The sequence below is a fragment of the Xiphophorus maculatus genome, chromosome 4, assembly GCF_002775205.1.
Source record: "Xiphophorus maculatus strain JP 163 A chromosome 4, X_maculatus-5.0-male, whole genome shotgun sequence".
In the NCBI taxonomy this organism is placed as follows: domain Eukaryota; kingdom Metazoa; phylum Chordata; class Actinopteri; order Cyprinodontiformes; family Poeciliidae; genus Xiphophorus; species Xiphophorus maculatus.
Genome location: NC_036446.1, coordinates 32,774,461 through 32,789,113, shown reverse-complemented (window position 1 = coordinate 32,789,113; position 14,653 = coordinate 32,774,461). Strand labels below are relative to the sequence as shown.

At 40.1% G+C, this 14,653-nt stretch overlaps 1 protein-coding gene across 8 annotated transcripts in view; it reads left to right on the top strand.

Moving 5' to 3' along the window:
* Positions 1–14,653, top strand: part of znf536 (zinc finger protein 536) — a 237,311-nt gene that overhangs the window by 160,694 nt on the left and 61,964 nt on the right. For all 8 annotated transcript variants that reach the window (XM_023332538.1, XM_023332539.1, XM_014470109.2 and 5 more), the window contains one exon: positions 9,152–9,310. In XM_023332538.1, coding sequence (XP_023188306.1) covers positions 9,152–9,310 — 159 coding nt within the window. The remainder of the gene's footprint in view (positions 1–9,151; positions 9,311–14,653) is intronic.

Genomic DNA, 14,653 nt, shown 5'->3' with positions numbered 1-14,653 from the left:
CCTTCTTAAACATCCTTGTAACTCCATACGTCCTCTCAAAGGGGCTCTTCCCTTCCATTTGCTCTTTCTGTTTATGCTTTTAACTTTTCTCATCCCTAATGCTCTCCTCTCCTCTCCTCTCCTGGCACGACCCTGCAAACAGCAATCCAGCCGTACCCTGGTAAGCGAGGCAGCAAGCTAGTCATCCTTCACTAATGGTAACCACACCACTTCCTGCCAACACAGACTGAGAGGGGACATGATGAATATACACCCTGATTATTATAGCATTACACACACAAATGCGCACACCAATTGTGTGTGTGTGTGCGCAAACACACACCCCTACACACTAGTAATTGCTTTTGTCTTCATGTCCTAAAAGACACCTACCTCTGTCCCCATCTGCCGACTCTTGGTCTCATGCATACATGCAAGCAGTGGTGGACAATGCACACACATACAAACAAGTAAGTACCTCACAAGCACTCCAACGCTCACAGACCCTCAAGCATCATCCACAGCCTCTCAACGGGGCTATGATCACCCTGCTAGAATGATAAAGTTAGTGAGACATCAGTGCTCCCTCAGACGTTTCTATGAGCATGGATGTGTGACTCTGCGTGTGTGTGTGTGTGTGTTTCTTTTTCCAATGCTCTTTGAAGCCTGAAACAGACTTGAGTAGGGGTGGAAAACAAAGGTGGGCCAGTGCCAGGGAGAAACTTATGGCACCATTCCTCTTCTCCTAGCTGGGCAGAGGCATAGCCCTTTAACTGAAGGAGAGAGCCACCTTCTGTCGGCCGGGGGGTGGTGGTGGGTGAAGAGAGAAGTGGCAAGAGAGTGGAGAAAAGAATGCATATTTAAAAGGAAAAAGAGGAAGAAAAAAAAGGCTCACTTCACAATTTCCGCCAGGTTCCAGGCTAGGATTATTCCTCCTTTTTTTTTTTTTACAAACCAAGTGCGGCTCTAAAGCTGTTGCGGAGAACCTCTCTGCCCTTTACGATCCATTTAAAACAGAAAAAAGGAGAACTGATAATCCCTGTGTTTCTTTCTTCAGCATCCATCCTCTCTTTCTCTCCCTCCCCATTTACAACCGCAGCCTTTAGCGCGGGTGTTCACTAATAAATATAAATGTTTGTGATTAGCATCTCTGCAGCACAGGTGCATGTTTGTTGCGAGGGGAGGCTTGTTCATTAATTTTCAGCCATGAAAAGTGCAGTGCGCCATGAACGGCGAGTCCAAATCGCACACACTGATAAATGAACGCACAGATTGTTAATGTACCATTGTAAGGCTGCTGCCTCCACCAGCTAAAAAAAAAAAAAAAAAATAGGGGCCTGTTGCCAAAAGCAGCACACACACACGTGCATGCACACACATCGGTGTAGGCACACACAATCTGAGAGGTGTGGCAGGAACCTTTTCAGAGGTCTAGATGAAACTGAATGCAGCTTTGGTGTGTGTTTTTTTTAGTCGTATTGCCAAGGATTATTTTTGATTGTGAAGAAAAGACATCCCCTGGTGTGAGGCCTCTGGCTTGTGTTGTCTAATTAGATTTGGTAGAACTGGTATCTACAAGCAGTGATAAATCTCTGCATCTTAGTTAGCTTAGCTGCACAGATTGAACCATTAAGGAACTCTGTTAAAATATCTCTGATAAGGTGAACTTGTTTGGTTTTGTCTTAAGAATCCCTCTTGAAGCTCTTAATCCTGAAAGAATTCTTCTCCTCCCATCCTCTCCGCTGTAGCTTTCCGTACGCTCTAACCCCTGCTTGTGTGTTCCATCATCACAATCAGCAGATATTATATACTTTAATTAGATAAAGCATTCTGCGTCTAGCTGCGACCTTCAATATGTTGTTTTGGAGATACAGCTGCAAGTGTTGCATTCATGAGAGAAGAGAGAAATGCTGCTGAAGAGTAAACAAAGAAAAAATAAAATAAAAAATCCGTCTTGGAAATGGGCTGTTTTTTTTTTTTGTTTTTTTTTCAGGAGCTGGAGAAATGTTTTATTAGGGGACCGCCGAACACCTGCCTTAAAATGTCGTTTCAACATCTCCCGAATGCCATTTTGCTTAATTGACTTGGAAATGGCCCAAATGTATTGCTGAATGCGGTCTAATTAATATTAATAATAAATGCCATTATTAACATCAAAGAACATCTGGTGCCCCTGTTTACCCCACCGCCTTATATGAAACACATTCTGCTGCTGTTTTAATCTCACAAACATTGCGGGGGTAAACAAAAACTGGCGTTCGCCTTATTTTTTTTCTCTTTTTTCCATCTTTTTTCTTTTTTTTTTGGCTCTCATGTTTTACTTGGTCTTACTTCTGCTGCCAGGAAGGGTCAGTAAGGAAACAACAAGTATGAGGTGAGGCGGCGTATAATTTAGAGCGTAAATGCGCTTTTGTGGTTGTTGCCCCCCTTATCCCGCCATTTTTATTTATTTATTTATTTATTTCTCTTCTCGTGCTGCTGTTCTTCATTTAGACCTGCTTGCTGTAGTAATACCTCTGAGACTTATTTAATCCTCTGGAGAATTCCTATAGAGAATAAAGAAATAAATGAAATAATTAAATTAATAAATAAAGTTGCATCTGCACATTATGGAGACCCTCGCATTAGGGCCTCCTCGGTACCCATAAATCAAGAGGCGAGTAACTTTAATCTAAAATTTCATTTAGTAGTCCTTGTCAGGTGGTAAAAGGAAGGGGGATAATGCAGCGGTGTTTAATGATAATTGGTGTTTGGTTAATAAATTCTGCAAGTTCAGATTGTGTTCTCGCAGTGGCTGGAATGCTAGCATCAGCAGTGTAACTAAACCTCAAATTGATTAACTTGCATGAACCAGACGCTCACAAAGATGGCACCGGTCCAAATCAAAAAAAAAAAAAAGAAACAGAATGAAGGGAAGGGGTGCTGGGAGGTGTGTGTGTGTTTGTGTGTGTGGCGTAGGGAGCGTTAGGGGAGAGAGAGAGAGAGAGAGAGAGGGAGCACAAGCAAGCATCAGGCCGGATGGTGTTTTGTTGCTCTGGTGTAAGGAAATCAAGTCCCCCCGGGCACATTTTTAAAAGCCTAATGCCTTTCAAATGATGTCATCACGTTTTACTCTTTCTCTCTCCCCTAGCACCCTCCCGCTCACCCAATCTCTCTTAATATCTTTTCCCCCTTTTCAAACTGTTTCCGCCACCCTTCCACTGTGCACGCACACACACAAACACACGCCCTCTTACCCCTCTACCCCCGCGTTCCCACCCTCCCCAATCACTTATTTGGCTGCAGAGAAAGGCGATGGGCTCCGACCGGAGTCATGTGACACATTAGAATAATGGCCGAGCAAAAAGCAAAAACATCTTGTGTTTTTATGACTGATGTGCTTTTTACCCCCATGTTTTATTTCCTGAAAGTGATATCACGCTAATCAAAACCACAGAGTGTTTAGAGTGCAAAGTGTGATTGAAAGAGCACCATTAAGGAACTGGCAACCCCGCCCTGCCATTGGCCGCCACCAACCGACCTGCATCCCTGGCACCATGCACGCACTCAGTGTTGTCGGTTGCATTTGAGATTTTTGTTGATGTTCTGTTGTTTTTTTTTTTTTTCATGTTAATGGGAACAGGGTGTGGCCGCCGGAAAAAAAGGAGGATGCAGCCCGGCCCTACCCGCAGGAACACGGACGCGCGTGAAGATCCGCGTCGATTTAAGCGTGCGTCAGTCAGTCAGCTGCCAGGCGAAGCCTCTGAGATTCCGGCGACTCGAGGTCAGCGGGGAGCGAGGTGTTCCGCGCGCACGCTCCTGTTTTGCACACTAGCGCCAGCGCGTTTAGTCAGAGGGGAAGTGTGTGTTCACGAGTGTGAGTGCAGCAGACAGCAGGCAGAGTGACTGATACTCAGCCTGCCTCCCAGATGGCCTGCTCAACTCTGCTCCAATCTGATCTCAGAGCCTTTGTTCTGGCATGTTCCATTACGACGCCGTGACACTGGTAAAGACAGAGGGGAGAGGAGCTGGTCTCAGATCAGATACAGCTAAATTATACATGTATATTTTTTTTCTTTTTTGTTCCCCCCTCTGTGCTACTCTTGTACTAGCACAGTCACAGTTTGGCATTTGTCATGTTTTTTTTTTTTTCTTCTTCTTTTCCTTCTTCCTGTGGTAGAGGGAAGAGAGCGCTTTATAGATAATAAATAAAAACTCATTCAATGGGTTTAAGCTTTTTATTTTTTTGTAAGAAAAGCGGCTTCAATATTAAATTTAAAGACATTTTTTATATTTTCTATTTTTCATCGAGACGTGGTTTTTTTGTTGAAGCAAAGGCTTAAAAAAGCCCCAGCTGACACATATAACAGCTACTCAGCAGGAAGTTTTGACATTTGGAGATTTTAAAGAGATTTAGATGAGTGAGAACTTATAGATGCTGAATTTAAAATATAAGTACATAAAGTTAAATTCTTGGTCTGTTTCAGGGGCCAGAAGGACATCAGGGTTAGAAAGAGACATTGTATTGATAAAACTTAAGGATTTTGCTGATAAGGCCTGTTAAAAGAAATATTTATCCGATTTTAGCAAAAATGTAACCATTTCGGCGCAATAACGTTGGGATTTGGGTTAATCTATTTTTTCTACTGTCTTTGCTAGAAAATGCAAAAACTTGGTTATTTAATATATAAATGTTTTGTATTTTAATAATATTTCAACTTATCTTCCATCTTTCTTCCCCAAGAAAAAGCAAAAAATAAATCTGCGTCAACTAGCTGGGCCAGGAGGATAAATTCGTTTGAGTTTTGGGTTGCAGTCAGGGGCCTCAAATGGCACCAGGGCCAGACTTTGGACACCCAAAGTCTAATTGTCCATTTGTCTTGCGGGGATTAAAGCTGTTAACTTGTCTCTTTGTATTTTAATGGCTTCACACTGCTTTTTTATTTCTTTTCAATATAAAGTTGAAGAAAAGTAAAGAGTGTGAGGTTTTCCGAAGTGAACAATGTAAAATTAAAGATCGGTAGTTGTGGGCCCCTCTCGCTGGTGACAGTCACTGTAATGTTGTGTCTGCTGCAGCAAACCTTTGCATAAATAAAGGGGGGAGAAAGCAAGTGAAAATCAATAATCAGAGAGTAGTTACAGCTGGGTGTCAACAGATTTGACGCTCTCTCTCCCTGCATCACACACCCCGCTGTGAACGATGATGCCTAATATACAGTGTGACCTTCAAAATGTCATAAAAGTGTTGTGCAATAAAGTGTCAATATTTGTGGTTATATGGAGCAGGATGACTTTTACAGTAATTGGAACGGCCACGTTAAAGCTACGGATCAGTCAACTGATTAAAGACGTGCATGCCGGACGGCCGGCTTACTGCCCAGGAATGATGGGCGCTCACGTCTTGCGTGCGCGCTCACACACTCACCAAAAGGAAGTGCAACCAAACTTGTGTTGCTCTTTCTTTTTGTTTTTTTTTCTCTTGTAGCATTAGTGTGTGTGTGTGTGTGTGTGTGGAGACGTGCACGTGTATGATGGTGTGTGGTTATGTGTGAAGCTCATTTATTATTGAAGGGCTGTTATATGCCAGGAGAGCACACTCTCATCCTCTCAGTAGTGTGTCTTCCTCTTACAGGAGCACTATTAACCCTGACACACAAGGACATGCTTGTCTGTGTGTTTGTGACAGAACCAGAGAGAGAGAGAAGCGCTCTTGTGGGCGTGTGTGTGTGTGTGCATGGTGTGTGTGTATGTGTGTGTGTGTGGTCCAGTGTGTGCCCCTGCTTCTAATCTGTGTTTTGGATTTTTTAATTTTAAACCCCATCTGGGATGGGCAGGTGGGCCAGTGTCTGTTACACGATGCTGGGAACTGTTGCCAGAAAGGGATCTGTACAGTAGACCACTCAAAATATGTTTCTGAGAGGCGTCTATGGCTACAGTATGGTGGAGTCCTGGACGGTGCACTGGGGGAATTGTATTTGTTCTTATTTAATTATTTGTTTACGTACAGCCGCTGCTCTAAACATGTCTAAGTCAAAATGGCTGTTAATACATGAGGATGTGGGCAATATGGTCATATGTTAAATATTTTCAGATTTTCCAGTACGGTTTATGTGAATCATGCACTTATTTGTGTAGCAAAATAAAGGAATAGAATTAAAGAGAACTACATTATAAATTAAACATACTAACATAATAACATTAAAATTCACAAAGGACACTAAAAAGACAATTTTTAAAATATGCTGACATAAAGAAGGAATGAACCTTTATAAGAATTATTTTTTTTTAGTTCTAATTGACCACAGGTAATAATGATTTTAAAGCTCATGTTGTTAGGTAGTTTGTTCCAGAGCAAAGGACCATTCAAACTAAACATTGCTAAGTGTTAGTACTGAGAGATTTAGAAGTATAAAGTTATGTCTCAGCAGGATTGATATGGTAAGATGTGTAGTGCATCATCTGAGCCAGGGAACCATACAGACTGAAAATACATGTGGTCTGAAAAAGCTGCCTTGAGGAACTCCATGTGACCTCTGTTCACTTCGATTTATTATTGAGAAATTGCACAATGCTGGTCTGTTAGCACAGTGTCACACATCAATCAATCAATCAATCAATCAATCAATCAATCAATCAATCAATCAATCAATCAATCAATCAATCAATCAATCAATCAATCAATCAATCATTCAGTGGATATGATTAACTGTCTGAGTGCAGTCCAGTTATTCTAACAGAATTTTTTACTTCAATATATTTCAGCCACATAAGTTTTTGTTTCTTCTGTTTACGTCAACACGTTTATCATCACTAGATTAAAAAAGAAATACCACAAGAAAATCATATTTGCCATTTCCATAAAACCGAAAATAACGGACAGACTCCAATGTCCCCTGAAAATAAGATTTAAATCTTAATCCGTGTTTTTACATGTGCTTTTACAGTCTGTTCATTGTACACAAATACGCCACACAAGCCAAACAGAAGCAGCTGGTATTTAGTATCTGTGCATTGTCACACATTTATATTTAGGCCGTCTTTCACTTTCAGTCGTGATAAGTGGCGTTCAGGCTGACAGCAGCCTGGGTGGATGGAGTTGTGTGTTTAGTGTCAGCGTGGAAGAAGACTTGCTGACTTGGGTCTTTCTATTCTGTAAACCTTATTTGACTCTGCGATAGACGAGGGTGAAAAGGGGGTGGGGAGCGACAGAAAAGAAAAGTGTGGGCGTCTGTTCAAAAAAGCTTCTCATTGTGTTCGATTTTGATTCTTTTTTTTTCTATCTCCCCCCGCCCCTCCCTTTTTTTTGGTTTTGTTACCGTTTCCTTACTTCTACCCAAAATCCTTTAGCAGATATTTTATGACTGCACAGTGTGCTTGGTGTGTCCCATAAATACAATATTGAAAGCATCAGCATAGTTTAAAAGTTCGTCATCAAACTTTTTGTGATAACAAAGGTCAGGAAAAACTCAACAAAATCAGCTTCACTATGAATATGTTGAACAAATTGTTTTAAGATGTTATCCCTCTGAAATGTTTGGTTTTCTTTCTCTTTCTCTTCATCTTGTTAACAATCCACTTTACTGTTTGCTGCATCTCATTTTAATTGAGTATTTTTAATAAAATCTTAGGATAGTCATTCAAACGTTTCAATCCGATGTGTGACTTAATTCAGTTGTGTGGTCTGAAAAATTGCATAAAGGCATATTTGCATTTTTTTTTCTATTCAGACCTGTTAACTTCTATGGCATATGGTAAATTGATTAAATTTAAATTAAATCCCTTGAACAAATCAGAAGAAATTATAGTGAATTTTCACAGCTTGATAATATTTATTGGACCCATTATGTGACATTTACTTACAATAGGCTTTGAAAATGTATGAAAACTTCTCCAATTTGGATACGACATGTCCTGCCAAAGTAGATAAATGCAAAGATAAATGAAAGAATTTCAAAAATTTAAATATTCTTAATATCTTAGAAGAAAACAGATTATTTTTGTGGCTTCTTACTTTGTTTAATGCGAGTACAAAATCTGTATATGTGGGGTAGTGGCATCCAGATCTTTTGTTTTTAGATCAGTTGCTTAGACATAATGGACGGATAGACAAAGAACTCACAAAGAATTCCAACCTCCCCCCCCACCCCTCCAAAATCAGTTCAACATTTTATTGTTCCTTTAAAATCTGTAATTTTGAAAGTAATATTCAGTATCAGGTTTTATTCATGTACTCTGACTTCCATCACAACATATTAAACAGAACTTAAACAGATAACGTATTTCTAATTTTACAGCTTTCGGACAAAGAAATATGTCAACAACAAATTTCTATGTTTTCCTATTTTCTTTTTAAGTTGGTTTTATTTGTTCTCATCCCTTTAAATTCAGCACATGACAGACTGCTTATCGTGGGTACAAGGCCAGTGTGTACAATCTGACGGTGACACCCTCACCTCAGATTATGCTGCTGTCAACACATTCCCAGGTTGTCGTCACTCATCTTTTAGATTCCTATTCGGGGGCTGATTGTGTTGATAACAGACTGCTGTTGCACTAAACTGTGCATCATCGTTTTTTGGCATGCGGAGGAAGTGGTGGAGGGCTGGGTCAAAACTGTTATCACCCTATCATATCTCTGACAGCTTCCTGTCAAAATCAGGTCGCAGGAAGAGATGCAAGGAGATCCTGCGATGCTGACAAAGCCAAACCGCTCTCTCTCTCTCTCTCCCTATCTTTTATTCTGCTTTCTTTTTGTCTGCCTTATTTAGCAGTTTTAATTCTCTTTGCCACTTAGCATATGCTTAATAGGACTGATGGTGATGGTGAGGGTTGTGGGGGCAAAAAAGGAAGAAAAGCAGTGGGAGAGAGGGGTGTGGTGTCAGTGTTGGGGGTGTGTGGATGGTTGGGTTAAAGCAAGGTGGCGTCTCAGAGCCTTGGTGTTTCTAGAGAACCAGAAAAGTTTATGAACCGTCAGCGTTCTGTCAGGGAGGGAAAAAAGCTTGGCTCGTGAGCCTGTTTGATGCGTTTGTGCTGTTTGCTCGTTCAGCGCGGTAAAGGAGGGACAATGACGTACGAACGGCAGACAAAGACACAATAAAAAGTGATGTGATGTGAGGAGGGTTGGTTTGAAGTGGCTCTCAGCACAACGTCCATTCACCCTCCCCTCCCTGTGCTGTCTCCGTGTTTACTCCAGATGCTGGGGAAGACTTGGCGAAGGCAGCGGTGAGCCTGCAGCCGCCTCCATCCCAGGTCAGGGAGCGGAGCATCGGATCGTCCTCTAAGGACTGCCCCTACTGCGGGAAGTCCTTCCGCACCTCCCATCATCTCAAAGTCCACCTGCGGATACACACAGGTCAGTACGGTTAGCATCGTGTCAGGTGTGGATCGCTTTCCTTCACAATTAAACATTTATTGTACTTCATGCAAAATTTACATTGCTACTTGTACTGACATTTCTTATGGGGTTAGATTGACATATCGGGTTCTGAATATTGGCCTAATCACATATTGGACGGCCTGTTACATGATGGATATGATGCAGATTAATCAATTCCATATTTTCCAAATGAGAACACAAGAAATCGTTGTTGGTAATGAATAACTGGAAAGAAAGGAAGAAGGAAAGAACAAAAGAAAGATTTTGATTTTAACAACACATTTATTTTTCAATGAATATACATTATGACATCAGAATTTACCCTAAGAAACAATCACATAAACATTGAGTGAAAAAGTAACTGTCTATAAACCACAGAATACACAACATTGTCAAAACATCACAGAATGAAAAACTCAAATTATTCATCACAGAAAAAAACAGAAACTTAATGTCTTTAACCATCAAAGTAAACATAGTGTCAACTTTTTCCCCTTTATCTTACTTCTTCTACAAATATAAATGGAAACTTTTGCTTATCCAATCAGAAAATTTAACAATCTCCACTTATCAGCTTACTTTTTTGAATAGCCTGCACCAAATATAAAAGCCACTTGAGACAAATAAACTCCACATATTTTAAAAACATCTTCCAACACTATAAGCAATGGCGAGAGTCACTTACATTCAAGACACATGTGAACATAGTTTCTATTTCCTGACATGAAGGACATGATTCAGTTGGATCTTTTTAAATTTTAGACACAAAACTGTTAACACTCTCTGCCCCATGAAAAGTTGCCCACTTCTTTCTTTACTCAAAGAAAGAAGTATTGAAAAAAATGACATTTTTATTTCAATTGTAATAGATTTTGTTTGCAGTTCAGTTCATCAAGCTTTTTAAAGTCTTTGAGAGTCACCTTGTTCATATTTGCATAGTTGCGTACCAGTACCAGTTTGAATTTTTGGTGAATGTAAATCTGTGTCTCAGCCAGGTCTCTGTATTCACACATTCCCTCTGGGGAGTTATGTCTGCATTCAGAGTGATTGCATGGACAGCAACCAGTGCTTTAACCCTAAAACTAAAGTTCTTCTACCTAAAGATAAGCTAGGATCACAGTCCAAGTAGATTCTGTTTTAAAAATTAAATAATTTGGGGACAACCACAAATTATCCAAAATGGTGGTCCACCTAATTCAACTGATTGGGGAAGCAGATTTGTCGGAATGCAGCCAAGAGGCCCGTAGCATCACTGGAGGAGCTGCAGGGACTCACAGCTCAGGTAGGAGAATGTTTTAACAGGACTACTGTTAGGCTTGTACTACTCCTTTTTTTTTTTTTTTTTTTTTTTTTACAGAGGCAAGAGGAATTGCTGAAAGAAATCCATTACAAGACAATGTGGCTCTGGTTTAGATCAAAGCATATTCACATGTGCTAAAGAATTAACAAAGACTTTAATCTGCAGATATTACCCAGCTGATAGAGACACAACCCAAAGTCTTACACACTGCAGTGGGATGAATAAAAACACATGCCTGGTTTTATTTTGATGAAATAAAAAAGCCAAACCAAATGTCATTTTCCTTCTACATCCCACTAATGCTCAAATGAAATGAATTGAAGTTTTGTAGTTTTAATGTAGAAAAATATAATTTGAGGGTGGAGGATCTTTTGTAAGGTGCTGTACTTTTGCATATGAGAATATGGTGATATGGTGAGGCTTAGGATCGGCCAGGAATGTTTTAATATATTGTTAAAGACATTTAGCTTGCTATACACATCTGCATGTTTATACCTGACAAAGTATATTGAAATATCATATAGATATACATGATGCCATAGATTGTAATATTTTTAACATATAATAACCTTTACATTTAAGTTTCTAAATTTGAGTTTTTAGCATTAGATATATGTACCAGACTGTTGCTAGGTCTCCCTATGACGCAGAAATGACTTACAAATTAGATGTTCTTAACATATTTTAGTTATTACTAAAGACTCGAGGCTTAATATTGTACACTAGTTGATATTATATGAACATGTAATGGAATATTGTGTCTTTTAAATATAGAATGGTAAAATGTGTATGCTGAAAAAAATAATTGAGAAGCTGGAACAAGATTTAATTTGTTATACTTTTGTTATGTAATTGAGTTTTAACATTGGATAATCTTGAAAATCCAGATTGAAGAAACTTTACCTGACCATCCTGCAGGGCATTTACAAACAGGCTCATTTGCATGGAGAGAACTAAGTAACCTACATTTGCCTGGCCAAAGCATTATTGAGCAAGGCATTAAGATCCTTACCTACAGCTTACCTGGATCACCTCAATAGGATTAAGAAGGTTAAGAGTTCAACTGAATACTCACAATGGAAATACATACTGCATCATAAAAGGGTTCACACTCTTGCTAAAAAGCCTGTTTTTTCTAATATAAAAAAATGCCTCCTTCGTAAAACCTTTAGAAACCTTTTGCACTTTTGTATGTTTTATCCCACAATATTTGTTTTTTTTAAGTTAAAATGCCCAAAGTATACGTCAAATTAAAGGTGGAACAGTTTGTCCGCAGCTACGTTTCCGTTAGAAATATATATTTCTATATATAATATAGAAATATATTATTTTTGTCAATATTCGACCAATGTTGGAAAACAAAACAATTCCACAATTGTGTTTTTCAATTAAATAAGAAACATAATTGAAATCATACTTGAATAAGTTTGTTCATGTGTCATAAAAACATAATCCTCCTACCACTTCCTGTTATCTTCTTCTTCATGTTTTGCAGCAGTAGTAACATCTCGTTGTTGATCATGTGACTTGTGTTATGCGAAAAGGTATATCCATAGCAGTTTTGTGAAATAAACTAATTACAAAACAGCCAAACAAAACACCTCATCCTGGCAGCAAAAACCTTTTCAAAATTGGAGTGTTTCGATAAAGTAAAATTATTTTCCAAATGTCAAATTACACAATTCTCTGGACAATGGAAATGCAGCTTTTTGATGTCACAAACACCTGCTGTGTCCATGAACGTGGAGGATCGAGTCCAGAAAAGTTAACCTGAGCTGGATCCGAACCTAATTGCAAATCCTATTTAGCAGTTTAAAAAAGTCTGCTCTCATTTGCTTGTGTTTCCTCTTTGTCTGTCAGGGAGCTGAAATGATAAGGAGCCCCCTTTTGTTTCCTCAATGAAAGCACGTATTGATCTGAGGCCAGGAGAAAACCTTCAATCTGCACCATGCTAACACATCCAGTAACACTTACAAAATTAGATTTCTTAAGTTAAATAGCACAACCAGGCTGTGCTATCCCTGCAGCACTCCAGTAGCTGGTGATGACTTTGGGAGCCATTTGATATCTGTTAGGTCAGAGAGCTGAGTTATGTCTGCTTTGAGTAGTATGCTGCAGTAAGAACACCCCTGAGGGCCATATTTTATCATGAAGGAAGTGCAGGCCTCCACCTTGGCCTGGTGTTTTGCAAAACATTTAACGAAATACACCACTAGACCGATCTGATTTCCTCCTCTGTATATTTTACATTCATTCATTCATATTTCAACATATAGTGAAACACCAGAGAAGTTCTCAACCCCCCCCCCCCCCCCCCCCCCCCACACACACACACACACACACACCTCCTCCACTCTTCTGCAAAACTTGGAAGGTTTAGTGAGGATGTTGTCTTTTCAAAAGGAATGTATCCTTGGATATGGGCCTGTTTAAGCACAGATTTAATAGTGTCTCTTCCACTCATGGGGGGGCGGGGGGCTTGATGCATCCCCAATATGTGGTCTTTAAATCATTCCTATGCGCTAATCGGAGCAGCTCCATTATCACTACGAGATGACTTCTGCAGGGGCTGAAGATCTGCTCTGTGCTCCGGTGACAATGCGAGGAAATTCACAGATGACAGCCGAGCTCTCGTTACCCTAATGCAAAGTGACTGACACAATAGAGTTGCTTACCGAGCTGGCCGAGGCGGCATTGTGCGGTGCAATGCGGAGATTAATGAGTGACTAACACCGGCTTGAAAGGAATGAAGTGAATTTAAATTCCTCAAAAAGTTAAAGAGCTAATGTTACAGTATTAATTTCCTCTTGAACATCGAGTGGGAAAATATCCATTAGCAAAATTAACCACAGTTTTCTAGGTAGCTAACATTGTGCGACTGTGGCACTACAGTGTGGGGCCAGAGCTAATGAACACACTGCAGAGGGTGATATTTCATTATACAAATTAATGCTCACATTTTAATGGGAAAGTCACATAATGAATCTAGGCTTCAGTGACAGCAATTAGAGGCCCAGATTGTCCCCTTCTGGACAAGGCACTATTTAGCAGTAAGCAGCTGTGTGTAAAAAAAAAAAAATAATAAAGAAAAAAAGACCTCGCTCCTGACAATAGCTTCACATAACTTCAGGCCGAAGCACATAGCCAATAAGAGTGCCTGCTCGCTTTAAATGAGCAGAGGGGGAGAGAAAGGAATGGAGACAGGGGGAGAGAAGAAGCATGACTTGCCCGTGTCATTTAACCTTAACCTAACCTTGTAATCAGGATGAATCAAGAGGGACCTGTGATCTCCGTCTCTATTCCTCTCAGTCCTTTGGGCCCCTCCCTCTCCTCCTTTCCATTCTTCCTCTGAGTATCTCTCTCCTGAAACTGTGTGTGTGTGTGTGGGGGGGGGGGGTTGGGGGGGGGGGGGGGGGTTCAGTGCATTTACCTTTTTCTCATCCTTTCCTAATCTCTTCTCTTCAGTGTTTTTAATACAGTAACAGTGCAAGATTTAATATTCCCCTGTAGAGCACACTTAATATCCAAAGTTCCCCTGTGCATATAGCATCCCTTTATGGTGTGATTTTCCCTCTTTAATAATTGAACAGTTAGTCCTGGCAATGTGAGAAACACTGCCAGATTACCCCTAACACTAGGATGATACCGTTTTCGAGTCCTTCCCATATCGGCTCAGCAGGGCCAATAGGCCGGAGTCCACCCTGACGACTCTGATGGCTCAAATTAGCATCCCTTCTTCAATTGTAAATGTGGTCGTTGACCGTCAGGCCAGAAGGTAGGAATGTGAATAGTCCATGTTGGGGGTGGGTATCTATGATACCTGCAGGAGATCAGGTCTCCTGTAGGTAGTGCTCTTCAGTTTAGTTTTGAAGCATACATGAAGTGTTTTTGGAGAGATGTGACCTTTTGCAGCTGATCCATGATGTTGTGCTGCATTATCCAGGTCATTTTGCCAAATGTACATAGAGTTTGCAAAACATAGAATCTGTTTCAAAAAATATGCAAAGGTTTTTCTAAAA